This window comes from Drosophila simulans, chromosome X (assembly GCF_016746395.2).
Source record: "Drosophila simulans strain w501 chromosome X, Prin_Dsim_3.1, whole genome shotgun sequence".
Classification (NCBI taxonomy): domain Eukaryota; kingdom Metazoa; phylum Arthropoda; class Insecta; order Diptera; family Drosophilidae; genus Drosophila; species Drosophila simulans.
In genome coordinates, this window is record NC_052525.2 from 19,809,606 (window position 1) to 19,831,650 (window position 22,045).

The 22,045-nt window shown below is 50.1% G+C and overlaps 12 protein-coding genes across 12 annotated transcripts; 5 read left to right on the top strand and 7 right to left on the bottom strand.

Annotated features, from left to right (window-relative positions):
- Window positions 1–64: 64 nt before the first annotated feature.
- Window positions 65–1,305, bottom strand: LOC6740258. The gene is made up of 2 exons (XM_039296658.2): window positions 1,147–1,305; window positions 65–979 (listed from the first exon to the last, which is right to left on the bottom strand). Exons 1-2 carry the CDS (start codon window positions 1,201–1,203, stop codon window positions 128–130), a joined length of 909 nt encoding a protein of 302 aa, XP_039152592.1. The 5' UTR covers window positions 1,204–1,305; the 3' UTR covers window positions 65–127.
- A 42-nt stretch (window positions 1,306–1,347) lies between these two features.
- Window positions 1,348–1,889, bottom strand: LOC6740256 (putative 60S ribosomal protein L33). The gene is made up of 2 exons (XM_002077101.4): window positions 1,696–1,889; window positions 1,348–1,633 (listed from the first exon to the last, which is right to left on the bottom strand). The coding sequence occupies exons 1-2, from the start codon at window positions 1,756–1,758 to the stop codon at window positions 1,505–1,507; spliced, it is 192 nt and encodes a 63-aa protein (XP_002077137.1). The 5' UTR covers window positions 1,759–1,889; the 3' UTR covers window positions 1,348–1,504.
- Window positions 1,890–2,201: 312 nt separating this feature from the next.
- LOC123327337 (circumsporozoite protein-like) lies at window positions 2,202–4,046 on the bottom strand. The gene is made up of 2 exons (XM_044923563.1): window positions 4,009–4,046; window positions 2,202–2,961 (listed from the first exon to the last, which is right to left on the bottom strand). Exons 1-2 carry the CDS (start codon window positions 4,044–4,046, stop codon window positions 2,202–2,204), a joined length of 798 nt encoding a protein of 265 aa, XP_044779498.1.
- Window positions 4,047–4,077: 31 nt separating this feature from the next.
- On the top strand, window positions 4,078–4,871 carry LOC6740257 (general odorant-binding protein 19a). The gene is made up of 3 exons (XM_016181158.2): window positions 4,078–4,187; window positions 4,248–4,415; window positions 4,493–4,871. Exons 1-3 carry the CDS (start codon window positions 4,080–4,082, stop codon window positions 4,694–4,696), a joined length of 480 nt encoding a protein of 159 aa, XP_016040162.1. The 5' UTR covers window positions 4,078–4,079; the 3' UTR covers window positions 4,697–4,871.
- A 24-nt stretch (window positions 4,872–4,895) lies between these two features.
- On the top strand, window positions 4,896–6,266 carry LOC27206975. Its single transcript, XM_016182740.3, has 3 exons — window positions 4,896–5,277; window positions 5,344–5,566; window positions 6,042–6,266. Exons 1-3 carry the CDS (start codon window positions 4,899–4,901, stop codon window positions 6,124–6,126), a joined length of 687 nt encoding a protein of 228 aa, XP_016040163.2. The 5' UTR covers window positions 4,896–4,898; the 3' UTR covers window positions 6,127–6,266.
- A 92-nt stretch (window positions 6,267–6,358) lies between these two features.
- LOC6726521 lies at window positions 6,359–7,337 on the bottom strand. The gene is made up of 2 exons (XM_002107441.4): window positions 6,880–7,337; window positions 6,359–6,811 (listed from the first exon to the last, which is right to left on the bottom strand). Exons 1-2 carry the CDS (start codon window positions 7,192–7,194, stop codon window positions 6,599–6,601), a joined length of 528 nt encoding a protein of 175 aa, XP_002107477.1. The 5' UTR covers window positions 7,195–7,337; the 3' UTR covers window positions 6,359–6,598.
- Window positions 7,338–8,443: 1,106 nt separating this feature from the next.
- On the top strand, window positions 8,444–9,336 carry LOC6726522 (general odorant-binding protein 19d). The gene is made up of 4 exons (XM_002107442.4): window positions 8,444–8,640; window positions 8,771–8,859; window positions 8,934–9,070; window positions 9,135–9,336. The coding sequence occupies exons 1-4, from the start codon at window positions 8,493–8,495 to the stop codon at window positions 9,211–9,213; spliced, it is 453 nt and encodes a 150-aa protein (XP_002107478.1). The 5' UTR covers window positions 8,444–8,492; the 3' UTR covers window positions 9,214–9,336.
- Window positions 9,337–9,405: 69 nt separating this feature from the next.
- Window positions 9,406–12,036, bottom strand: LOC6726523 (serine/threonine-protein phosphatase 4 catalytic subunit). The gene is made up of 3 exons (XM_016172309.3): window positions 11,878–12,036; window positions 10,414–11,307; window positions 9,406–10,349 (listed from the first exon to the last, which is right to left on the bottom strand). The coding sequence occupies exons 2-3, from the start codon at window positions 11,205–11,207 to the stop codon at window positions 10,220–10,222; spliced, it is 924 nt and encodes a 307-aa protein (XP_016040164.1). The 5' UTR covers window positions 11,208–11,307; window positions 11,878–12,036; the 3' UTR covers window positions 9,406–10,219.
- A 255-nt stretch (window positions 12,037–12,291) lies between these two features.
- LOC27208463 (cactin) lies at window positions 12,292–14,655 on the top strand. Its single transcript, XM_016184022.3, has one exon. The coding sequence runs from the start codon at window positions 12,411–12,413 to the stop codon at window positions 14,562–14,564; it is 2,154 nt and encodes a 717-aa protein (XP_016040165.1). The 5' UTR covers window positions 12,292–12,410; the 3' UTR covers window positions 14,565–14,655.
- Window positions 14,656–14,753: 98 nt separating this feature from the next.
- LOC27209411 (migration and invasion enhancer 1) lies at window positions 14,754–15,392 on the bottom strand. Its single transcript, XM_016184847.3, has 2 exons — window positions 15,252–15,392; window positions 14,754–15,197 (listed from the first exon to the last, which is right to left on the bottom strand). Exons 1-2 carry the CDS (start codon window positions 15,275–15,277, stop codon window positions 14,936–14,938), a joined length of 288 nt encoding a protein of 95 aa, XP_016040166.1. The 5' UTR covers window positions 15,278–15,392; the 3' UTR covers window positions 14,754–14,935.
- A 255-nt stretch (window positions 15,393–15,647) lies between these two features.
- On the bottom strand, window positions 15,648–18,021 carry LOC6740259 (activating signal cointegrator 1). Its single transcript, XM_016180764.3, has 6 exons — window positions 17,832–18,021; window positions 17,140–17,758; window positions 16,517–16,983; window positions 16,332–16,453; window positions 16,081–16,275; window positions 15,648–16,020 (listed from the first exon to the last, which is right to left on the bottom strand). The coding sequence occupies exons 1-6, from the start codon at window positions 17,897–17,899 to the stop codon at window positions 15,950–15,952; spliced, it is 1,542 nt and encodes a 513-aa protein (XP_016040167.1). The 5' UTR covers window positions 17,900–18,021; the 3' UTR covers window positions 15,648–15,949.
- A 178-nt stretch (window positions 18,022–18,199) lies between these two features.
- Window positions 18,200–21,927, top strand: LOC6740541 (molybdenum cofactor sulfurase). Its single transcript, XM_016176052.3, has 4 exons — window positions 18,200–18,629; window positions 18,705–18,855; window positions 19,406–20,188; window positions 20,249–21,927. The coding sequence occupies exons 1-4, from the start codon at window positions 18,557–18,559 to the stop codon at window positions 21,585–21,587; spliced, it is 2,346 nt and encodes a 781-aa protein (XP_016040168.1). The 5' UTR covers window positions 18,200–18,556; the 3' UTR covers window positions 21,588–21,927.
- Window positions 21,928–22,045: the final 118 nt, after the last annotated feature.

Sequence of the window (22,045 nt, forward strand, 5' to 3'; positions counted from 1 at the left end):
AACTGAAAGAAAAGGATCCACCCGGGGGCGCCAAGTAATGGATTGTTAAAGCATAATGCTGAGATAAAGGAGTTCTTCGTATTTATTTTAGACTAAAAATTTAGCAGATCTCAAAAGCATAGGCCTATTACTTTTCATCGCTGGTAAAGTACATGCCGGAAGCGAAGCCATCGCTGAAGGCGCTGTACTCCGCCTGTTCCTCCGCCTGCGGCTGGTCGTCGGCCTGTTCCCGGCCCAGTTCCTCCGGCTGTCCCGAGGTGTTCTCTTGGCCGCCGTTGGGCACGCAAGAGCGCGGTGCCGTGCGGCGTTTCAACGGCGTCTCATCATCCTGACCGTCGTCACGCTCATCCTCCTCCAGCTCATCCCGCGAGACTTCCACTGCGGCTGCCTGAGCAGGGGAATCGGAAGCGGTGCCGCTGGTGCTGACCGCCGCATTGCCCAAAACGGCTCCCACGACTCCTCGCAGCACCCTGTAGAAGGCGTCGTGCACCTGACCCATCACTTGGCTAGCCGGACGCACTTGCTCCGCCTCGGGCTGTGCGTACTGTTGATACTGGTTGGGCGGCTGAATCTGCTGACCTCGCGCCCAGCTGCTGTGGCTGCTATGCTTCACGGCTCCCTCCGCCCGCCGCTGCGGCTCCTCGCAGGGACACTTGCGGCGCGGAGCAGAGCCGGATCCTCCCGATGCGGGTGGAGGTGGTGGCGGCGGCGGATCGTCGCGACAACCATTGCCATCCTCGCCCGCCGACCGGCGTTGCTGCTCGCGATCGAATTCGGTCATTGCCCGCTCCGATCGCTCCCGGCAGACGGAGCAGTCGGGATCCGCGCCGTAGACGCCTATGTCGCCATTGAGGGACGACTCGTGGTCCGATTCGCAGCTGCACTTGCCGCTGGCCAACTCGCCGGACTTGCCGGATCCGCGGCGCAGCTTGTACACGATGAACAACAGGGCCAACGTGGCGTATGTGGCCTTTGCCACCTGCAAAATGGGGGTCAGAGTGTGTATTTGAAAAATATTTGACTTAAAATGTTAAATTAATCATTTCGAATTTCATTTTGGAGCTGAAAACGTTCTTTTGTGTTCATCAACAGCTCCAAAGCGATGGCTCATGTAATCTTGTGTGCGTTCAATAGAATCACTCTTACGTTAGCGCGTCCATTGATGGTTGTACCATTGAAGTACTTCTTAAAGCCGTCGGCCATTGCTAGGACTGGATCTGGAGATCTGGATTTGGGGTCGGTTCCGGGTGAGAGCTGAGTGTGTTCTGCCTGTAGCTCCGAACGAGAACCTAATGACAAGCAACGAAGTGCCAAGCTCGGTCAACTAGATTACAAAGATTACAAAAATTCGTTGGCAGGATTCGATTTTTATTGACTCGATTAGGTACATGAGTTTGGTCCCATCGGGAACCGGAAAGGGGGTGCTGATTATAGCTAGTTATGGATTGCTGAGGGGTCGAACGGGTCGGAGGGGTGGGGACCCATGTCCCGCAGCATCGGCGCCCTAGCCATGGAGCATGGCCTGCTGGCATCCCTTGCAGTAGAGCTTCGTCTCGCGCCGCTTCGAGTTGCGGCGATGCATCTTGACCAGGACGTAGACGAGTCCCAGCGACGCCCAGGTGGCCTTGGCTACCTGTGGGTTTCGGAGGCGGATTTGGGCGCATCGAGTGGACTGCCGTGTACTGAATCACTTACATTGGCGCGACCACGCATGGTCTGGCTGTTGAAGACTTCGTTGATGTTGAACCGATCGGACATCTTAGGAGCGTTGCGGACCGGATTGGCGCGGCTGCTAACAAAGGATTAAAATTTGGATTCGATATTCGACCTGTTTTTAGACCGGGATTCGGATTGTGACTTTTAGACGTTCGGAATGAAAGGAATGTTACTGACAGTCGTCAAAGCCGACTCGGGTATCCCAACTAGTATAGTCTAGTGCCGACTAATGGGATACCCATTAACTAAGCAATACGACGAAAATTGAGATATGCAAGAGGCAAAGCGAATGCTTTCATAATTTGTATGTATATACCTTTAACTGACTTCAGAATTCTGCGCTTTGAGTTAAGTTCCATTTACAATTTTATGAAATTGTTAAGCATTTTAGGTTTAGCTATAATTATTTTTATACCAGTTACTAGATTCGTTGAAAATTGTGTGTCACGAAGAACTTCTTTCCATCCTGGTAGGAAATAGGATCACTAGCCGAGCCGATATAGCCATGTCTGTCCGTTCGCCTGTCCGTTCGGCTGTCCGTTCGGCTGTCCGTTCGGCTGTCCGTTCGGCTGTCCGTTCGGCTGTCCGTTCGGCTGTCCGTTCGGCTGTCCGTTCGGCTGTCCGTTCGGCTGTCCGTTCGGCTGTCCGTTCGCCTGTCCGTTCGGCTGTCCGTTCGGCTGTCCGTTCGGCTGTCCGTTCGGCTGTCCGTTCGGCTGTCCGTTCGGCTGTCCGTTCGCCTGTCCGTTCGGCTGTCCGTTCGCCTGTCCGTTCGCCTGTCCGTTCGGCTGTCCGTTCGCCTGTCCGTTCGGCTGTCCGTTCGGCTGTCCGTTCGGCTGTCCGTTCGGCTGTCCGTTCGGCTGTCCGTTCGTCTGTCCGTTCGTCTGTCCGTTCGGCTGTCCGTTCGCCTGTCCGTTCGCCTGTCCGTTTGGCTGTCCGTTCGGCTGTCCGTTCGCCTGTCCGTTCGGCTGTCCGTTTGGCTGTCCGTTTGGCTGTCCGTTCGCCTGTCCGTTCGGCTGTCCGTTTGGCTGTCCGTTCGGCTGCCCGTTCGGCTGTCCGTTCGCCTGTCCGTTCGCCTGTCCGTTCGCCTGTCCGTTCGCCTGTCCGTTCGGCTGTCCGTTCGCCTGTCCGTTCGCCTGTCCGTTCGGCTGTCCGTTCGGCTGTCCGTTCGGCTGTCCGTTCGCCTGTCCGTTCGGCTGTCCGTTCGGCTGTCCGTTCGCCTGTCCGTCCGTATGAATGTCTTCGACTCTGATATTACCATCGCGTATCCATCGACCATTACATATCCAAAAACTGCTGGTTGAGGTTGAGGTGATCCTCTATAAATGTATTTTATCACCTAGCTAGCATGTAAACATTCTGGCCTATTTAGCGGTACGCTTCAGTTATACCAATGTAAATATAAGCCCTTTGTGATATTATAATTTACATTTATTATTTATTGCAGTTAGCTTTATCAGCGATTTGGGCTCATGCCACACGCAACGCTACTTATTTCAACGTCATCAGTTGTACTAAATGCACAAATGAAATACATTTCGCCAAATAAATGCCAACTTGCAACTAATTTGAATGCTAATCAAACCGAACTGCTCATTTGCATACAAGGTAATAGGTGGTTAAAGTGAGTGTAATGGACTTACTTAAGGGGTTACCATGCTTAAATTTTAAATGCCTGCATTGTAATTAAATTTTTTAAAATATTTTTAAAAATCCTTCCTTTTTATTTGAGACTCCAGAAAAAAATAACAGCAACCATTTGGTGTGCATCTGGTGGCAGGATTAGGATCAGAATATAAAAACTTTTTTTTCCAGATAGTATATCTTAAAATCAACATCTTGAAAAGCAGTATATGTAAACAGCAAGCTAATTGTAAAAATATATTTTATTTTATATATGTACTGATCATGATTACCGATTGTGATTATCTTTACATTGTTTGGCCTCAAAACTGAAAACTGGAAGCGCGGTATCCATTCGGCTCCAACTCTGGAACCGATTTTGGAGCCGCCCCGGCAGATCTCAGATTGAAATCTTATTTGCATTCGCATGATCGAAAACAGTGGGGAAATGCGGCCCAGCAATGGGATTGTCAACGCATCTCGGCCAGAATCGCGCCTCGCATGCCACCTCGCACGGTGACCACATACCACACACTGTCAATTAACGTGGCAAGATTATAGCCCGGCCAGAAAGCAGTCCGCCCCAGGAACACCGCCCACTGCCCGCCCATTTGGATATGGAAATGGGCAGTGGGGCGGCGATTGGCGCTAACCCATAATTCCCACACCCACTTAGCGGTTCGATCGAACCAATATGAAGTCATTTGCATGTCGGCGGGTGCCGCGTATAAAAGGAGTCGCCGATGGGTCTGGAGTCTGGAATCCGCCAAATCGTCTCGGAAATGAAGTTCCATCTGCTGCTGGTCTGCGTCGCCATATCCCTGGGCCCACTCCCCCAGTCGGAGGCAGGGGTAGGTCCTTAAGCTCTTCTCTCTGCCGGAGGATGCCTCATGGATGCTGTCCACTTGCAGGTGACGGAGGAGCAGATGTGGTCCGCCGGAAAGCTGATGCGCGACGTCTGCCTGCCCAAGTATCCGAAGGTCAGCGTCGAGGTGGCCGACAACATCCGCAACGGGAACATACCCAATAGCAAGGACACCAACTGCTACATCAATTGCATCCTGGAAATGATGCAGGCAGTACGTATTACGATGTTTCCATCAGGTGTGTGATGGCTACATGATCAGCGCCTTCTTTCCGCTCTGCTCGTGCTTAGATCAAGAAGGGAAAGTTTCAGCTGGAGCCGACCCTCAAGCAGATGGACATCATGCTGCCGGACAGCTACAAGGACGAGTACCGCAAGGGCATCCACCTGTGCAAGGACTCCACCGTGGGCCTGAAGAACGCCCCCAACTGCGATCCCGCCCACGCCCTGCTCAGCTGCCTGAAGAACAACATCAAGGTGTTCGTGTTTCCCTAGGCTTTCCGTCCGAGGCTACCAGATGCGTCACACTTTGGCACCCGGAACTGGTGACTCCGCAACAAATCAAGTAGATATATCTCTTGCCCGAAATCCCAAACCCAAACCCACACCCAAACCCAAGCTCAATCCCCTGACCAGATGATCAATAAAAGCTAGCCGGAGGGCCCCGTCATCTGTGGTGTATTTTGATTGGGCTGCGATGGATGGACGGATGGGTGCTTGGCTGTGGTTGTGGTGGGGCTTGCATGATCCGCCCCAGCAATGTCATGGCTATCGCCGGGTGATCTACATCCGAGGCGATTGGCTTGTACCGGATGTGCTGGACACGATTGCGGCGGGTATAAATTGCCCGGCGCCGATTGCTGTCCGTCCACTATTCACAAGAAGAGCAAAAATGATGCAGAGCAACCGGATGACGACGACGTTGAAGATGACGAACCTCCTGCTGGCAGTGGCCTGCGCCGCCGTGCTGATGGGATCGGCGACGGCGGACGAGGAGGAGGTGTCCATGACCGTGGACGAGGTGGTGGAGCTGATCGAGCCCTTTGGCGACGGTTGCACCCCCAAGCCAGAGAGGGGTAAGTGCACCGATGGGTCACTCACCCATCCTACCATACCATTCCCATAACATGCCATATCCGCAGAGCACATCGTCGAGATGGTGCTGAACAAGGAGGACGCCAAGCACGAGAGCAAGTGCTTCCGCCACTGCATGCTGGAGCAGTTCGAGCTGATGCCCGAGGGTCAGCTGCAGTATAACGAGGACAAGACGGTCGATATGATCAACATGATGTTCCCGGATCGCGAGGACGACGGCCGGCGCATCGTCAAGACCTGCAACGAGCAGCTAAAGGCCGAGCAGGACAAGTGAGTGTGGTGGGGCAATGGAGGACCCTAGTGTCCAGGAGCCAAGACTCGCTGACCCAGAAATCGTACTGGTGAAGGGTGGACTTACAATTGTCCAGCGAAGTGTATTCCAGATGCGGAGTGAATTTACTTCAAAGCAAAAACGAATTTTTCAGTCTTGCTGCTTTTCGAAAATATTCCGAACTCGAAAGAAAAGATAAGTGCCAGAATACGGATCATTTTGAAGTTTGAGTTGCCGTGTGTTTTGAAAAATACTTTTTTTAAATCGCAATGAATCAATTCGTGCACTTAGTTTTTGTCAGCGCAAAGCTTTTAATCCCAGGACGAGAGTTTCAAATGCTTGGAATACCTTTCGAAAAACCTTTCAAAATCGTTTGAAATATTTTTAAAAAATTTCGAAAGGATCTTCATTTTGGTCGGACTATACGAAGCACATAAAAATAATTCCCCTGCTGATCCGCGGTTTGTTTTTCAGGTGCGAGGCCGCCCACGGGATCGCCATGTGCATGCTGCGCGAGATGCGCTCCTCGGGCTTCAAGATTCCCGAGGTCAAGGAATGAGGTCATGGAGCTCTGCCCGCTGGCCCACCATTGCATGTTCTCCCCCTTTTTTTTTTTATTAGTGATTCAGTTCGATTTAATTACCAAAGCTAGAGAACTTGGAGTGGTTTCCTAAACTAATAAAGCGCCCAACCAACGAATTGCGAATTATGAATATTTATCGCTTGGGGTGGGAATCACATACGTAATCCGCGAAAGATTGTGTTTTAATTGTGCAAAAAATGGAAATAAATTACTGTATGTATAGATTTATTAAAATCAATTACGAGCGAGCAACTAAAAATTGATCTAGTAATAGAAAAAGCTGAGTAACTCATATAACTAATATCTTATATATAATTATATTGCCTAATAGATCATGAATGTTCGGTTAAAATTATCTGAGAAATCATTGTAGCGAAGATGATGGCCTTCTACTCGTAGTTAAGATCTCAAGTGGTAGTTGGTGGTGCAACTGGCGCGGAGATGTCCCCTACCAGACCAGCTTCACGTTGTTGCGCTCCAGCTGGCGACTGATGCACTGGTTGAAGAGGTGAGCCACCTCGCAGGAGTTCTTGGAGGAGATGCCGCGGCTGCAGGCCTGCGCCATGCTGGAGCTGACGGCGATGGCCATCTTGTTGTCCTGGGTCACCAGGCTGGTCAGCTTCTCCACCTGGCCAACGTTCAGCTTGTTGTCGGCGTCCATCTGGGCGCGAATGAGAGGTATTAGTGCCCTTTTAGTCCTGGTTGTGACACACGTTCCCGGCTACTCACCAACTTGATCTTCTTGAGCACGCACTCCACCAGGCACTTCTCCTTCTCACTGGGATTGGTCACCTTCACCAGCGGGCGCTGGTCCCTGGGCAGCTGCAGCTTCTGGATGCACTCCATCCTGGCCGCGGTGACCAGCTCCTGCACCTGCGGCAAGTTGCGATCGATCACCGCCCAGATGGGCTCCGTTCCGGTCTTGGGCAGCAGCTTGGTGAGATCGAAGGCCTGGTTCTGGCCACGGACGCAGTGCGTCTGCAGCAGGACAGCGGCCACGAGCGTCATAAGCGGAATGGCGGCGACTGGAGTGGATGGCTTCATCTTGGCGGCTGCTTTCTCTTTGGCTCTGCTCTTGCTCGGCCCCTTGGCTTATAAACTGACCCATGACCTCAGACCAAAGTCGTCTGCACATGGCATCGTCGCTCGATTTTGCTGATCGCAAGCATTTCTCCAGTGCCAAGTTCATCACTCGTCATCGTCACCCGCACAAGTCACGCTCCAAAGACGATCTTTGACTCCAGCGATGTGTCAGTTCACTCGAGACAATGACAATCTCGGATTAATGTAGATCTCTAATCTGGAAAACTGATAGTTCTATCAAGGTACCAAGGTTGTAGGGTATATCCATTTTTGGAATAACCCATTTGAAAAGTAAACTCGATTATTTAGATATATTTGTTGGATGATTGACTATGTATTTAATACTCGATCCCACAGACTTCCGACCTGTTAAAGATCTTAATGATCCAGTAAGCCCCACTCAATCCAATTGGAATAAAAATTAGCATGCAACATGCTCACACGATGCAATCCGATTCCATCTATTGGAGTCCACAATAATATAGATTGCGTGCTGAAATATCCACTCGATGGGATGGACAAACAGACTGACTGGAACTCAGATTGCGATCGTTGGCACTCGGAATTATCAGAAAGTCGGCAGGCTGACGGGCAAACTGGGAAATAGGCGGACAGATGAAGGGTATATTATGGCCTAAACGGCCAATTTGGCAGGCGGCAATCGCAGTTCCCAGTTCGCCCAGTTCCATATAATTGTATAATCGCTCGATGGCCCCGCCAGTCACAATCACTCATCTCACCCAGAGCTGTTGATCGATTTAATTACAAGCGGGATTTCTCATTTCGCATTTTGCATTTAGCATTTTGCATTTTGCATTTTCATTTCCATAGCACTAGCCATAGCCATTCCCAATTCGATATCCCCGGCATTTGCAGCGATTTCATGCCAGTCACCAATTAAGCAGGTAAGTGGAGATCGGTGGGCCATCTCGTCTGGCAGCGGCAGATCCAGCGGGGTGTCACTCGTTCACACGATGCCCAGTCGAGGGCATCTCCGCCGGATCCCGTCCCATCCCGTCCAGAGCGGCGGAGTGAAGTGGAGTGCCATGTGCCATGTGCCATGTGCTGCCCATTTAGTTCATAATTGCGCGTAATTGCCGGAGCTGCTTGAGACGCGGCTGGAGATCGCCGATGGATCAGATCTGCCAAGTCAATCACGGGACTCGGCTTGGGCAATAGCTCCTATAAAACGCCGCCGTCGCCGGCATTTCGCATCCAAGTCAGAGTTCGCACGTCGCGCAGTACAATCGCAAATCGAAATGTCGCATCTGGTTCACCTGACCGTCCTGCTCCTGGTGGGCCTCCTCTGCCTGGGCGCCACCAGCGCCAAGCCGCACGAGGAGATCAACAGGGACCACGCCGCCGAGCTGGCCAAAGAGTGCAAGGCTGAGACGGGAGCCACCGATGGTGAGTCAGATGGCCATCAGTGCGGAAGATTCAATAGGGAATACAGCTGTCAGCATACCACTCCTACCTGTGGTGGATGTGTTAGGATAGCTATTGCACAATGATCAATCATATGATATATCGCTTACAGAGGATGTGGAGCAGCTGATGAGCCACGACCTGCCCGAGAGACACGAGGCCAAGTGCCTGCGCGCCTGCGTCATGAAGAAGCTGCAGATAGTGAGTGCTGCTCCGGCATTAAGTGTGATCCACTCCCCACCACTCCAGCCATTCCATTCTCCCTCCCATTGCAGATGGATGAGTCCGGCAAGCTGAACAAGGAACACGCCATCGAGTTGGTCAAGGCCATGACCAAACACGATGCGGAGAAGGAGGACGCTCCCGCCGAGGTGGTGGCCAAGTGCGAGGCCACCGAGACACCCGAGGATCAGTGAGTAGTGCTTGCCGGAGGCTGCTTGCCCATATCCGGACTATAATCCTGCTGCCATTTCCAGTTGCGACGCTGCCTTCGCCTACGAGGAATGCATTTACGAGCAAATGAAGGAGCATGGACTCGAGCTGGAGGAGCACTGAGACCAGATTTGAGACCCATGACGACCCCCCGTTGCTGTATCACAAACGCCCTTCTGGAATATAACCATCTTTTTTTTTATGTGTATACTATGATCTAAGTACTTGATAAACTGAGAAACTGCAGGCTTGATTGTTTGTTGGATTGCGAAGGGGGATTCGTATGGGTGTGGGTATCCTCCAAGACTCAACTTCTACGCTTATCTTACAATCTTTATTATAAATACAAGTACATTTTTTGTATATTATCTCCCAATCTGGAGCATATTTAAAATATTCTTACACACTATCCGTTAATGCCCGATGGTCTTCGTACCTGGGTTTCTCCAACTGTTATCTTGCGAAGAAAGGCCCGGCCAGGAATGCAAAGTCGTATCCCCATTAATTAACATATCGACGACTCTGCACGTTCGCGCTCCCGGCTGCCCTAAATATGTCCTAGCTTAGCCGACTAATCGCAATCTGTCGGTAAAAATAACTTTTTGCTTAACTTGCTTTCCTAGTATAGTATGCTGCCCGAGCTCAGGGAATTTGTGTCGAGAAGACGGCGACGCCGATTGCGGTCCGTCTGCGCAAGACGAATTCGCAGGGTCTCGGGCTATGGTCATTAATTCTATTAGTTAGTAGCTAGATGAGGTGCACAGGTCATACGCGATCTACATGGCTGATCTCTACATGATTTTGAAATAGCCATTAAAACATCGCGCAAATATCCTGATTAAACACAGACAGAGGTAAACAGATAGTAAAAAAATTAAATATCTTAGTGGATCCAAAAAAGGGAATAATTGCAACTGAACGTGGACCGGTGCCGGGCAGCTCTAGCTCCTAGCTTACGTTTATGTTACATCTTTTTTGTTTTACACCATAAGTTGCTATTCGCGTTCGCTTCACTTTTGAACGCTGGCAGTTCCTATTTCTATTCCCTAGATGATTTATGTAAGCCACCAGTCGGCACCCGCATCCTGTCCCGACTCCGTTCAACCGGATTGTCAGGAGCGGAAGCGCCTTAGAGAAAGTAGTCCGCCTGAGGCTTCTTCGAGGGAATGCCGCGACTCTCCTGCGGAGCTGCCTCAAAGATGACAAAGTCGCGGTGCAGGTACTCGTTCAGCTCCAGGATGGCAGCTACATTGCCGCAACTGCATGTGGAGAGATTGCAGAGTTAACAACACAAGTCCGAAATTGCACAGGAGGCTGACTCACCGATAGCAGTAATTGGGTGCCGACCAGACGGTCAGGACGGTTTCGTTGAAGTGCCACTTGAAGCCCTCCATCACCAGCTGGTGTGCACGGCAAATCATGTCGATATCGTTCGTGCGGTTGAACTGGGAGACCACGTCCGAGCCAAAGAGATAGCCAGCACCGCGCGGCGACACACCCCAGCCAGTCTGGTCCTCCGGATCGCTCCAAAGCAGATCGCACATGGGCCCGTCGTGCGGCACCTCCTGCTTTCGGTCGATGCTGCGAATCTGGTCGAGGTACTGGATGGACGGCGACAGGCCGCCGTGCACGCAGAATATTTTGCCGTCGATGATCGCCGACAGGCTGAGGTAGTCGAAGATCTCCGTGCAGTACCGCCACACGGCCGTCGATCCGTACTTGCGCAGGCACTCGTCGTAGAAGCCGTAGACCTGTGTGATTTGGCGCGACTCATGGTTGCCCCGTATCAGCGTGATTCGGTCCGGATAGCGCACCTTCAGCGCCAGCAGCAGCAGAAACGTCTCCACGCTATAGTAGCCGCGGTCCACGAAATCGCCCATGAACAGGTAGTTCTTCTCGGGCACATCGCCGCCAACCTTGAACAGCTCCTTCAGATCGTAGAACTGACCGTGGATGTCGCCGCACACGGTCACTGGCGAGTCCACACGCTGCACGTTGCCCTCCTCCACCAGGATCTCGCGGGCTTTGGCGCACAGGGCCTTCACCTCGTTCTCCTTGATGATCTCGCAGCGCTTCAGCTGCTCGATCTGTCGGTCCAGGTCGCTGTAGTCGGACATCTTCACCCGGAGGATGGCGGCAGCCGAGGCGACGGGGAAGCGGTGAATCGGACTGCAGGCGTTGACGGGGTGGGGACAGCGTCGTTAGTCGTTCACCAAACTGGAGCGGGTGGTTGTCAGGGAGCGACAAGATTGCAAAAGAGAAATATTATGAATTTTTTGTCGCTTGAGTGATAGGGTACTACTCTAGTCGGGCACAGCAAGTCTAGCGTTTTAAACGCCATAAAGTGCATCGGCGTAGCTGCCGGCTGTATTCAATATTCTTAACTCCTTTTAGCTGCTTTAGATGGGTATGCTCTAAGTGAATGCATACACATTTCTTTCAAATACAAAACATGTATTTGACAGTCGATAGGGTTGGATTTGTTTTAAAACTGAATTTCTAGACTAGAGCTTAGTTTTTAATGGGAAGTGCATTGCTTGAAGCGACAGATTTTCAGCTGCTGCCAAACTGGAAGTATGGTATCTAATAGTCGAGCATTAGCCATCCTTCTGTTTGTGTTTCGGTTTTTGAGTGCGCCTGCATGCGTCTGTGTGCGTCGGCTTTGTGCGGGTGCTCGCGCGTGTGTGTGCGTCTGGCTTGTCGCTGGCCTTTTTGCCGCGCGCGATTTTCACCGTCTGCCGTGCTTTTCCTGTCTTACCCGGCGCTTTTTTCAGAATCACTACTTACTCAGCGCAGTGGCGGGCTATCTGGAAAATCCTTTTGCTGGTTGCTCGGCTCTCGTGTTCGCGTTACAATACAAAAAATGCACATCAATGTTTTTGGCAACCGGGATTCTGCGAAGAGCTGGATTGGCCACTTGCGGTGTATCGATATATTTAGTAATGGTACTTGCAATGACCTATCGAGTCTTCAATTTCGATAGTAGGCATAACAGCGAAGCGCCTTTTACACTGCCCCAAGGATGTTATTTAAGTTATATTTATGCGCTCTCGCACGTTTTTATTTTATGTGCATTTATAATACGCGGCAGCCGAATGTTTAAAACTGAAGGTTTTTAAATACCCTTGGTAAAAAATAATCGACGAATGGGAGAGGTGTTAATGTTATAATGCTTATATCGATAGCACTTTTGCAATTATTAGTCGGCCACTTGGGTTGGTCTTGTATCAAGCCGTTTTCCCCATCTGGCAACGCTAGCATTGTTTATATTTTATTTCACAAGTTTCCCACATTTTATCCCGGAAAACGCATCAAAAAAGATGCCCAAGGAGAAATCCAAGCACCGGCATCGCAGCCGCAGTCGGGAGAGGCGGGATCATCGCAGTCCGGATACGAGGAGCAGCAGGAACAGGGATCGGGATCGTGAACGCGAGCGTGAAAAGGATCGTGACCACAGAGACAAGGAACGCGACCAGCGCAGGGAAAGGGAAAAGGACAAGAACAGGGACAAGAAGCGGGAGCACAAAAGCCGGAGGCGCCGGTCCTCTTCCGCCAGCTCATCCCCGTCAAGTTCGACGTCCAGTTCGGCGCCCGGTGGCCCTTGTTCGCCGCTGGCAAAAAACTCGATGAAGCTTCTCCAGACGCTGGAAGCCCGTCGTCTCGTCGAGCAGAAGGATCGCCAGCGTAAAAAGGAGGAGCTGAAGGCCCATGAAACGCCCGAGGAAAAGCGCGCCCGTCGCCTGCGTGAAAAGCAGGCCAAGGAGCAGCGGCGTCGCGAACGAATGGGCTGGGACAACGAGTACCAGACGTACTCCAACGAAGACAACCCGTTCGGGGACTCCAATCTCACCTCCACCTTCCACTGGGGCAAAAAGCTGGAGGTAGAGGGACTATCAAATCTCTCTACCAAAACCGTAGAGGTACTGTCTCTGCAAAAGCAGTTGGAAAATCGCAGGGAGCTGGAGAAGGTCAAGAAACGGCGTCAGGAGAGGGAGCTGGAGCGGCAGGTGCGCGAGGATGATCTGATGATGCAGCAGCGCGCCAAGGAGGCGGTGCAGTTCCGCGAGTGGCAGCGCCAGGAAGATCAGTTTCACCTAGAGCAGGCACGCTTGCGCAGCGAAATCCGGATCCGAGATGGACGTGCCAAGCCCATCGATCTCCTCGCCCAATATGTGGCCGCTGGGAATGAGCCGCTCGAAGAGTGCCTCGAGATGCAGATGCACGAGCCCTATGTGCTGCTAAACGGCCTGCCCGTGGAAGAACTGGAGGACCTGCTGGTCGACATAAAGGTATACGAAGAGCTGGAGCAGGGCAAGCACATAGATTTCTGGAACGATATGATCACCATTGTGCAGGACGAACTGCAGCGCCAACAGAAACTGGAGGCGGAGAATAGTGCGCTCAATCAACGCCGGGATGGCATCCACCAGGCGGTGGTAAAAGATGTGGCGGATATCTTCAGGGGGAAGAATGCTCAGCAGCTGGAGGAGATGCGGCACCGCATCGAGGCCAAGATCAGTGGGCGAGCGGATGGCGTCGACATTAGCTACTGGGAGAGCCTGCTCTCGCAACTCAAGGCACACATGGCCAGAGCCCGACTGCGAGATCGCCATCAAGCCTTACTGCGCGAGAAGCTGTCGCTGCTCAAGCGAGAAAACGATAATGAGACGTTGCAAGAGAAGGTGGCGCCACAAGTCAAGGAAGAGGAGATGGAAACCCAGGACGCAGAGGATCCGGAGGTTGAGGAGGGCTCACCCGAAGACGAAGAGGATCCCCTGAATGAGCTGCGTAGAACAGTGCGTCTTTACCAGGCAGGGAACTACAGCCCGCGCTATATACGCGAAGAGGACTTCACCGGCAGACGAGCGCAAAACGAAGACGTCGACGAACCGGAGGCAGAAGGACTTCTCTACGAGGAGGAGGATGACGAGCGGCGAACACAGAGACAGCGTCTGCTAATCCTTCATCCAGAACGAGTGGATAACAATCAACTGACCCCGCAGGAACTGCGAATGCGCAACGAGGCGAAGCAGGGAATGCAGGGTGACGAGGCCGAGTTCAGTGTGGAGACCACACTGGATGCAGTGCCGCAGCTGGCCACCGATAAGTACCGACCACGAAAGCCGCGCTACTTCAATCGCGTGCACACGGGCTTCGAGTGGAACAAGTACAACCAGACGCACTACGACATGGACAATCCGCCGCCCAAGATCGTGCAGGGCTACAAGTTTAACATATTCTATCCGGACCTTATGGACAAATCGCAGACGCCGCAGTACTTCCTCACTCCCTGCGCGGACAACGGGGACTTCGCGGTGCTGCGTTTCCACACAGGACCGCCGTACGAGGACATCGCCTTCAAGATCGTCAACCGGGAGTGGGAGTTCAGCTACAAGCGAGGCTTTCGCTGCCAGTTCCACAACAACATCTTCCAGCTGTGGTTCCACTTCAAGCGCTATCGCTACAGGCGGTGAAGGATTGTCACCGTCTGGCCTAGATTACCCAAGCCATCCTTTTGTGCAGTCCTATGTTATTTTCCAATAAAGTGTAAGCCCAGAACGATCAGCAAACTGGTTCCATTCATTGCGGTTGTTTAGCTGACTCCAAATAGGACTGTGGCTCCGTTCCGTTCCTTATTTTTAAGTTCAGTAACCTATCCATCATGCATATAAGGAGAGCATTATAATGTTAAATTTATCATTATATATACATATATCAAATAACGAAGGTCGATATATCACAGGATTTTTAATGGGTGCCACAAATGTTGGTGTAAGCGTGAATCTATCATGTTTAAACAGTCTAGGCATGAAAGTAGGCTGATTCCGCTGAAATCACAAGATGATCACATCACGACGCAGTCCTTGATGGGCTGCTCCAGGACTTTCTCCACGGGCTCCCCACGCTCCGCCTTCTGCACTTGGGCCAGGACACTCGCGTGCTGGGGAAATGCCAGGCAGGAAAGCTTCGAGTGCACCAGCTGACCGTCGATGGCCACCTCGAAGGATCCCCGCCGTCCCGTGTGACAGGATATGTCCAAGTCGGGCGACGAGGCCAGCAGGAACTCGCGCAACAGGTGGCACTGCCCGCTAAAGTTGCAGACGCCGCTGCAGGAGATTGTATGCCGTTATATGCTTGCAGTGGCTAGTGATTCCCCTTACCAGTATTCCACCTCCACTTTCACCATTACATAAAAGTGTTCCAAAATCAAAACTTACATCAAATCAGCGCTTCAGCATCAGCTGTTGCCGAGTTATCGCTGTCGTTATCGCTCTGAATATCGTTATCGTTTAAAATATTCAATTACAAATTCCATTTAAAAGCGTAAGCAAATGGATTTAAATGTTTTCAATACAAGCAAATACAAATAAAAGCAAAAATTCAGTAGTAATTTTAATTGACTTCAATGACAATCATTACAACCCAGAGATACAAAGTGTTTTCAAATGTAGAATTCTGTTAATTTTCTAGTTATTTTGATGAAGAATTACTGAATATTTATAAGCTGTTTAATAATTTATAGAGATATTTCTATTTCAAAATTAAAAAAAATCAACTCAGATTATAACTTTTCAAAGAAGCAAACTTCAATGAAGTATTTTATTACATTAATTTCCTTTGCTAAATTATAGTTTTAACCGATACATTTACATTTTTATATTTAGAAAATTCAATAATTGATTCGCATTGTTTCGCATGTTATTTTTCAATATTACAAGATGTTTTCAATATTCCACTCCACTTCAATTTCTGAGAAACTCCAGGAGCTTCAAATGTAAATTAGCAAATCCTCAACATAGGGCTGTTTTCATCCGGGCATTAAACTAATAAGAATGTGTGTAGAAACTGAATCCCAACCTTAACCCTTGCTGGCCCGGGCTCTTAGAAGCGTTTTGCAGGCGGTCGTGTGAGTTTTCAGCGGCAGCTCGTCTGTGAATTATAGAAAAATTAGCACCCGAATTGTAAGGAAAATCACTTAGAACTGCTCACATATCTTGTGTTCGCCGTGGACGGGCAGTAGAATATTCAGCTGCTCCGGCTTGGTGCAGACAAAGACATAAGGACTCTCCGATTCTCCGTTGGGATACAGCTCTCGGTACTCCTCTTGCGGCAGACAACTGTCCACGTGGACGCAGCCTAGCAGACTGCTCGTGGGATAATGACTTGGAAACTTAATGTCGGGATCTGCGATTGCAATTATATATTATTGCTGAGAGTTAGTAGAAAAAGTCCAAGCTTACCGCCGTAGAGCACCTTGTAAAAGCCCTCCATTTGCGCAATGTCTTCGGCGTGCGGCTCCTTGGAGGTGGAGGCGATCCACAGTCTACCACGGTGATCGCTGTACCACACTCGACCCTCGTGTCTGTTGAAAAATAGCGTTAGATATAGGAAATATAAATGGAAATGCGCCTTCGCTGCCACCCACTTCTTAATGCCCGCCACTAGGAGCGAAGCCCAGGGCTGATGCATCGACAGACACTGGCGCATGTCCTGCATTTCCAGCAACTCCTTGTCCTGCACCCGATTGTAGGTCCTCTCCAGCCAATCGTTGCCTGCTGCGGGAGCTGGCCAACTCTTGGATTCCTTACTCGGCTTGTAGACCGGCGGCTTGGCCATGTCCAAATTTGGTGCGAGTGTCAAGGCTGAGTGCCCGGTGACCGAGGATGTACTCCAGTTGGATCCAACACCTGAGGCTTTAGAAACGGCCGCTAGTTCGCTGATCACCTGCTGCTCGTACTCCTTGGAGATGGTCGGTTCCTCCGGCAACTCTCGGCCAGCGAAGTCAACCCGGATCTTGCGCTTCATGCGACTGCCGTGCTTTACCTCCTCCATTTCTCGGTGCAGTTTCTCGAACTTCTCTCGCTCAGCGTCGCTCAGCCACACGGAGTTCTCCTAAAAATTAATTATATTAGTTAAAAATGTTAACGCATAATAAACTGCAACTAACACAGGCTCATCTTCTTTGAAATAGAATTTAAAGTATTTTAACGAACAATAAGTAATGATTTTAAAATGTTTGAATTAAGAGTTCTATAAGAGTAAGCCCACCTGGAAGTAGTCCAGCTCATCGTCGATAACTGTGGTCCTCTTCTCGCTGTTCTTGTCGTACTCCAGCAGACGGTCCCTTTGGGCCAAGGCCTTGTCCAGCTCCTGCTTGGACGGTTCCTTGGTGGACTTTTTGCCCTGCTTGGCGGCGTTCTTCGTGCCGCCCTTCTCCCTGGCCGCCTTGGCCAGCTGCTGCTCCTCCTCGGGCGTGTGGACGGGATCGCCGCAGCTCAAGCAAGGACCGCTTCCCTCCTGCTCGCACACGATCCGGCCGCAGCCCAGGCAATTGTTGATCAGCTTGTGCTGGCCCGCCTGGCAATCGCAATGCCGCCGGCCCTTGAGCATTATGGTGTCGCCCTGGACGCGACCATCGCTGGCGTACAGATTCACATGCTTCCCCGACTTGCCCTTGGCACCCTTGCTGATATTTTGCTTGGGATTCTTGGGTGATGCGGGTGCCAGAGGGGGCGAGAGTTGTTTTGCATTGTTCCGCGGCTGTTTGCCACTCAGTAGCATCCGGCGACAGTTTATAAGGAAAAGCCGGTGCTCCTCGTTGTCCTCGCTCAGTAAATTGCCAAAGTAGTTGTCGAATTCATAGTCGTCTTTGATGTTCAGTATGGCGCTGGAAGAGATTGAGGAGCCATTGGCCCATTGAGAAACTCATTTACTCGTATCTGGATGCATCATGTACTTACGCCAACATCTGATCCGTGATTACACAGTCCAGACATTTGGACAACGTGCCCCGCAGGAAATTCTCCATTTCGCAGTCCCAAAGTTGGCCAACCGCTTACAATTGTGAAATAAAAAGGTAAAAACTTCAAAAAATCAACGCAGGCTGTTATCGGCCCCCGATATCGATGTCAATCGAATAATCAGCTGTAAGTGTTGGCTACCGTCTGGATGTGAAAACGAATTTGAAGTTCTGTAGCTTAAAAACATTTCATGAGGTTTTAAATAATAAGATTATTGTTTCCAACAATTATTGTCATACAATTGGCCAATTAGCTATGAGCAACAATTTTCCTAACACCAATTGTTTGCCAACACTTTTCAGAACATATGTTTGAATAGCCTAGCAAATTGCACAAAGACTAGTTAATACCGTACAGTTTGAGCTTAAAAGTCGATGCCATTCAGGGGTAATTAATGGAAAAGATTTGGTAAATATTGGTATTTGAAGAATATGGTATATATATAAGCAAACAAAATGCACAAGGAGCTTTATAAATTGAGCTTCGTGAAATGTGTAGTGAGGAGTAAACTCGAAGAGAAGTCAAAACAAATGCTCAACTGAACGTGATAGCTGATGTACACTGTCCGAGGCTGTTTCCAGGAAAGAGTATGGCGCAACAAATGCAGGCCGGCCGCAAATAAATAAAGCCCGATTTGCAGACAACACGCATAGTCAGTTCCCAACATGTCATCATATCGCCCGGAGTTCTCCGAAGCGGAGCAGTCGCGAATCGACGCGGAATTCTCTAGATTGGCCAGTAAGTGGAGAACCATGGTGAAATACCCAGCGCAAACAGATAACGAACGAACCTAACTATCCGTCCATCGAACAGGGAACAAGAGTGTTTACTTGGATCATGCGGGCACCACTCTCTATGCCGAGAGCCAAGTGACGGCCGCTGCGGAGCAACTGCAGCGCAATGTCTTCTGCAATCCACACACCTGCCGCCTCACCGGCGACTTCGTCGACCAGGTGCGATTCAAGTGAGTTCATCCGTGTCCGCGAGCCAAAACAACCATGCTCCCCCTGTCATTGGGTTGCCCTTGTGGGGCGCTTATATGCATATTTATTTATGTGCATATAGCAATATCGCTAAATATCCTTATGCGCGAGAAGGAATCAGTTATCATTATCATTATAGGGATATACGGAGGCCGTATAATATCTACACATATGCAGCAAACCCTCTGTAAACTAGTTTTTCTAACTTACTTTAAAACTCTTAAATTACATATATTATAATAACATAATATGCCTTGCCAAAAGAGAAAGATTTAGAACACGAAAAAAACCAACTATGCCTAACAATTTACAAAATATTAATTTGCATTTGGGAAAAAATTTAAATAATTTTTAAAACCTTAACAAAGTTAAACGTTTTTATTTTTATGAGCTAACTATTTAAGACCACATAAAACCGATCAGAAGGAAGTTCTAAAACTACAAACAGTTCTTTAAAAAGTCGTTGTTTATTTTTCTTATTTGTGGTTAAGTTGTTTTTAGTAAAACTTCTATTCATATACACTTTTTTAGAATATTGGAATTCTTTAACACAACCGCCGAAGATTACCATGTGATATTCACGGCGAATGCCACCGCGGCTTTGTCCCTGGTGGCGGAAAACTTTGATTTTGGATCCTCTGGTGACTTTCATTTCTGCCAGGAGAACCACACCTCAGTGCTGGGAATGCGGGAAAGGGTCCGGGCAAACGGTATATACATGCTGAGGGAAAAGGAAATCTCTAGCGGAGAGCCCAAGGCAAACGGTAAAGTTCACGAGGTGTCCGGAAAAACAGGGAACTCCTTGCTGACCTTTTCGGCCCAATGCAACTTTAGTGGCTACAAAATCCCACTGGAAGCCATTGAGCAAATCCAAATCGATGGCTTGGCCAAGCCGGGAAAACAGCTTTGGGGTTCTGTGGGAGAGAGGAAGGAGAATACGCACAACGATTACTATATCTGCCTGGATGCGGCGTCTTTTGTGGGCACCAGTCCGTTGGATCTGCAAAAGTATAGACCAGATTACGTGTGCCTTAGTTTCTACAAGATGTTCGGTTATCCCACGGGCGTGGGAGCCCTGCTCGTGAGTCAACGAGGAGCACAGGTCTTCCAGAAGCGCCGATTTTTTGGCGGTGGTACCATCAACTACGCATATCCGCATGCCATGGATTACCAGCTGAGAGAGACCTTCCACCAGCGCTACGAGGATGGAACCCTGCCATTCCTCTCCATTGTCGAATTGCTCGAGGGCTTTCGCACGCTGGAGAGATTGGTGCCCAGAACGGAAGAGTTTAGCACCATGGAGAGGATCTCCAGGTGAGTAGATATGAAATGCCAGATAATTTCAGCCTTATTTTCCAATGCTTGTATTTTCAGACACGTCTTTGGGCTGGCCAAGTATCTGGAGGATCAGCTGCGCCAGCTGCACCATCCCAATGGTGAGCCCCTCGTGAAGCTGTACAATAAGGTGGGCTACCAAGACAAATCCCGGCAGGGTGGCACCGTGGCCTTTAACGTGCGCACTGAATCGGGTTCCTTTGTGGGATTCGGCGAGATCGCCTGTGTGGCTGCTCTGCACGGAATACTCCTGCGGACTGGATGCTTCTGCAACATCGGAGCCTGCCAATATTACCTAGGCCTCGATGAAGATGCTTTGGATGCGATTTACAAGCGAGCAGGTCGCATATGCGGCGACTACTTTGATCTGATCGATGGACAGCCGACGGGAGCGGTACGGGTGTCTTTTGGATATATGACAACTATCCAGGATGTAGACCAGCTGCTCCAGATGCTGCGCTCCAGTTATTTGGCAACCAAGCCGCTGCAGCGGATTCAGTTCATCGAGGAGCAGGCGGAGCAATTGCCGCCGTTGCTGAAGGAGCGAGTCCAGCTCTTGAGGCCAAAGCTACTGCAAATGGCCATATTTCCGGTAAAGTCTTGTGCCGCCTTCAAGATCGAATCACCGGGCTCCTGGCCATTGACGGATCAAGGATTGAAATATGACCGTGAGTGGATGATCGTGGACATGAATGGCATGGCCTTGACCCAGAAACGCTGCACGGAGTTGTGCCTGATTAGGCCGGTGATTAAGGTCGACCAATTGGAGCTGCAGTTCGGAGACAATTCCCTCATCTCGGTGCCCCTTTCTCTGGAGGACCAGGCGGCCGACTCAGCAAAATGCGTAAGCAAGGTGTGCCGACAGCCCGTGGAAGGTTTGGATTGTGGCGATGGGGTTGCCCAGTGGTTAAGCGAAAACCTCGGCATGGAGGGCCTCCGTTTGCTCCGGCAATCGGGCCAGAGAAACTCGTCCAAGGATCAGCAGAAGCTGAGTCTGGTTAATCAGGCCCAGTTCTTGCTGCTAAACAGGTCATCCGTGCGATCGCTTCAGTTTGAAGAGCCCCTCGACGAGACTGTGGATCGTTTTCGGGCCAATATTATCATCGACACGGGCAGTGCATTTGAGGAGCTTACCTACAAGGCCCTGTCCATTGGTGGAATCCAATTCCAGGTGGAGGGTCCCTGCCAGCGCTGCGATATGATCTGCATTAACCAAAGGACAGGCGAACGGTCGCCGGAGACCTTGACCACCATATCCCGCCTGCAAAAGGGTCGCATGCGATTCGGCATCTACATCACGAGGATCCCCCCGGACACAAAAGAGCTGGAGCCCAAGGAGCAGCACATGACATGCGGCGATGTTGTCCTTGTGGAATAAGTTCACCATACATAACTTCAGCATGGTTTTCTTCAGTTTTCACACCAAACACTTGGTTCGCTGACCCGATATGTTTCTATATGACATAGTTTTAGCACAATATCCACTAAGTATGTATTTCTGGGTGTAGAATTGTATAACCCTATTTATTTGGTAATTCTCTATTACGTTGCATCACGTTTCGCATTTAGTTTGTTTTAAAGTACTTCTGAAATAGGAATACGCAAACATTCTTAAAGAAACATTCAGGATAGCTTAAGCTCAAAGTAACCGGATACCTCTTGCCAGTGTCTTAAGCCTTTAAAAGGCCTTAATTGCAAAATAAACACATTGAAATCGATTTGTATATACTAGAGTTCTTGGGAAGGGCAATTGAACCTCAACAGGAGGGTAAATAAATGCCAATTTGAATCAGGCGCCCATTTGAAGAAGTGACGAGCAGGGCTACCAACGAATCA

Bases quoted from the DNA above. Each gene is read 5' to 3' on its own strand.
- LOC27209411 (XM_016184847.3), bottom strand. From the start codon at position 15,277: ATGGTGAAAGTGGAGGTGGAATACTG. The intron at 15,198-15,251 runs GTAAGGGGAATC...AATCTCCTGCAG, and splicing joins AAAGTGGAGGTGGAATACTG to CGGCGTCTGCAACTTTAGCG.
- LOC6726521 (XM_002107441.4), bottom strand. From the start codon at position 7,194: ATGAAGCCATCCACTCCAGTCGCCGCCATTCCGCTTATGACGCTCGTG. The intron at 6,812-6,879 runs GTGAGTAGCCGG...ATTCGCGCCCAG, and splicing joins TGCTCAAGAAGATCAAGTTG to ATGGACGCCGACAACAAGCT.
- LOC123327337 (XM_044923563.1), bottom strand. From the start codon at position 4,046: ATGCAAATGACTTCATATTGGTTCGATCGAACCGCTAA. The intron at 2,962-4,008 runs GTGGGTGTGGGA...TGGTAATATCAG, and splicing joins TGGTTCGATCGAACCGCTAA to AGTCGAAGACATTCATACGG.
- LOC6740257 (XM_016181158.2), top strand. From the start codon at position 4,080: ATGGGTCTGGAGTCTGGAATCCGCCAAATCGTCTCGGAAATGAAGTTC. The intron at 4,188-4,247 runs GTAGGTCCTTAA...GTCCACTTGCAG, and splicing joins TCCCCCAGTCGGAGGCAGGG to GTGACGGAGGAGCAGATGTG. The intron at 4,416-4,492 runs GTACGTATTACG...GCTCGTGCTTAG, and splicing joins TCCTGGAAATGATGCAGGCA to ATCAAGAAGGGAAAGTTTCA.
- LOC6740256 (XM_002077101.4), bottom strand. From the start codon at position 1,758: ATGTCCGATCGGTTCAACATCAACGAAGTCTTCAACAGCCAGACCATG. The intron at 1,634-1,695 runs GTAAGTGATTCA...CGAAACCCACAG, and splicing joins CCATGCGTGGTCGCGCCAAT to GTAGCCAAGGCCACCTGGGC.
- LOC6740541 (XM_016176052.3), top strand. From the start codon at position 18,557: ATGTCATCATATCGCCCGGAGTTCTCCGAAGCGGAGCAGTCGCGAATC. The intron at 18,856-19,405 runs GTGAGTTCATCC...ACACTTTTTTAG, and splicing joins GTCGACCAGGTGCGATTCAA to AATATTGGAATTCTTTAACA. The intron at 20,189-20,248 runs GTGAGTAGATAT...TTGTATTTTCAG, and splicing joins ACCATGGAGAGGATCTCCAG to ACACGTCTTTGGGCTGGCCA.
- LOC6740259 (XM_016180764.3), bottom strand. From the start codon at position 17,899: ATGGAGAATTTCCTGCGGGGCACGTTGTCCAAATGTCTGGACTGTGTA. The intron at 16,276-16,331 runs GTAAGCTTGGAC...TTGCAATCGCAG, and splicing joins TTACAAGGTGCTCTACGGCG to ATCCCGACATTAAGTTTCCA. The intron at 16,021-16,080 runs GTGAGCAGTTCT...TATAATTCACAG, and splicing joins CCACGGCGAACACAAGATAT to ACGAGCTGCCGCTGAAAACT.
- LOC6726522 (XM_002107442.4), top strand. From the start codon at position 8,493: ATGTCGCATCTGGTTCACCTGACCGTCCTGCTCCTGGTGGGCCTCCTC. The intron at 8,641-8,770 runs GTGAGTCAGATG...TATCGCTTACAG, and splicing joins TGAGACGGGAGCCACCGATG to AGGATGTGGAGCAGCTGATG. The intron at 8,860-8,933 runs GTGAGTGCTGCT...CTCCCATTGCAG, and splicing joins TCATGAAGAAGCTGCAGATA to ATGGATGAGTCCGGCAAGCT.
- LOC6726523 (XM_016172309.3), bottom strand. From the start codon at position 11,207: ATGTCCGACTACAGCGACCTGGACCGACAGATCGAGCAGCTGAAGCGC. The intron at 10,350-10,413 runs GTGAGTCAGCCT...CTCCACATGCAG, and splicing joins GCACCCAATTACTGCTATCG to TTGCGGCAATGTAGCTGCCA.
- LOC27206975 (XM_016182740.3), top strand. From the start codon at position 4,899: ATGGATGGACGGATGGGTGCTTGGCTGTGGTTGTGGTGGGGCTTGCAT. The intron at 5,278-5,343 runs GTAAGTGCACCG...CCATATCCGCAG, and splicing joins CACCCCCAAGCCAGAGAGGG to AGCACATCGTCGAGATGGTG. The intron at 5,567-6,041 runs GTGAGTGTGGTG...TTTGTTTTTCAG, and splicing joins CTAAAGGCCGAGCAGGACAA to GTGCGAGGCCGCCCACGGGA.
- LOC6740258 (XM_039296658.2), bottom strand. From the start codon at position 1,203: ATGGCCGACGGCTTTAAGAAGTACTTCAATGGTACAACCATCAATGGA. The intron at 980-1,146 runs GTAAGAGTGATT...CCCATTTTGCAG, and splicing joins CCATCAATGGACGCGCTAAC to GTGGCAAAGGCCACATACGC.
- LOC27208463 (XM_016184022.3), top strand. From the start codon at position 12,411: ATGCCCAAGGAGAAATCCAAGCACCGGCATCGCAGCCGCAGTCGGGAG.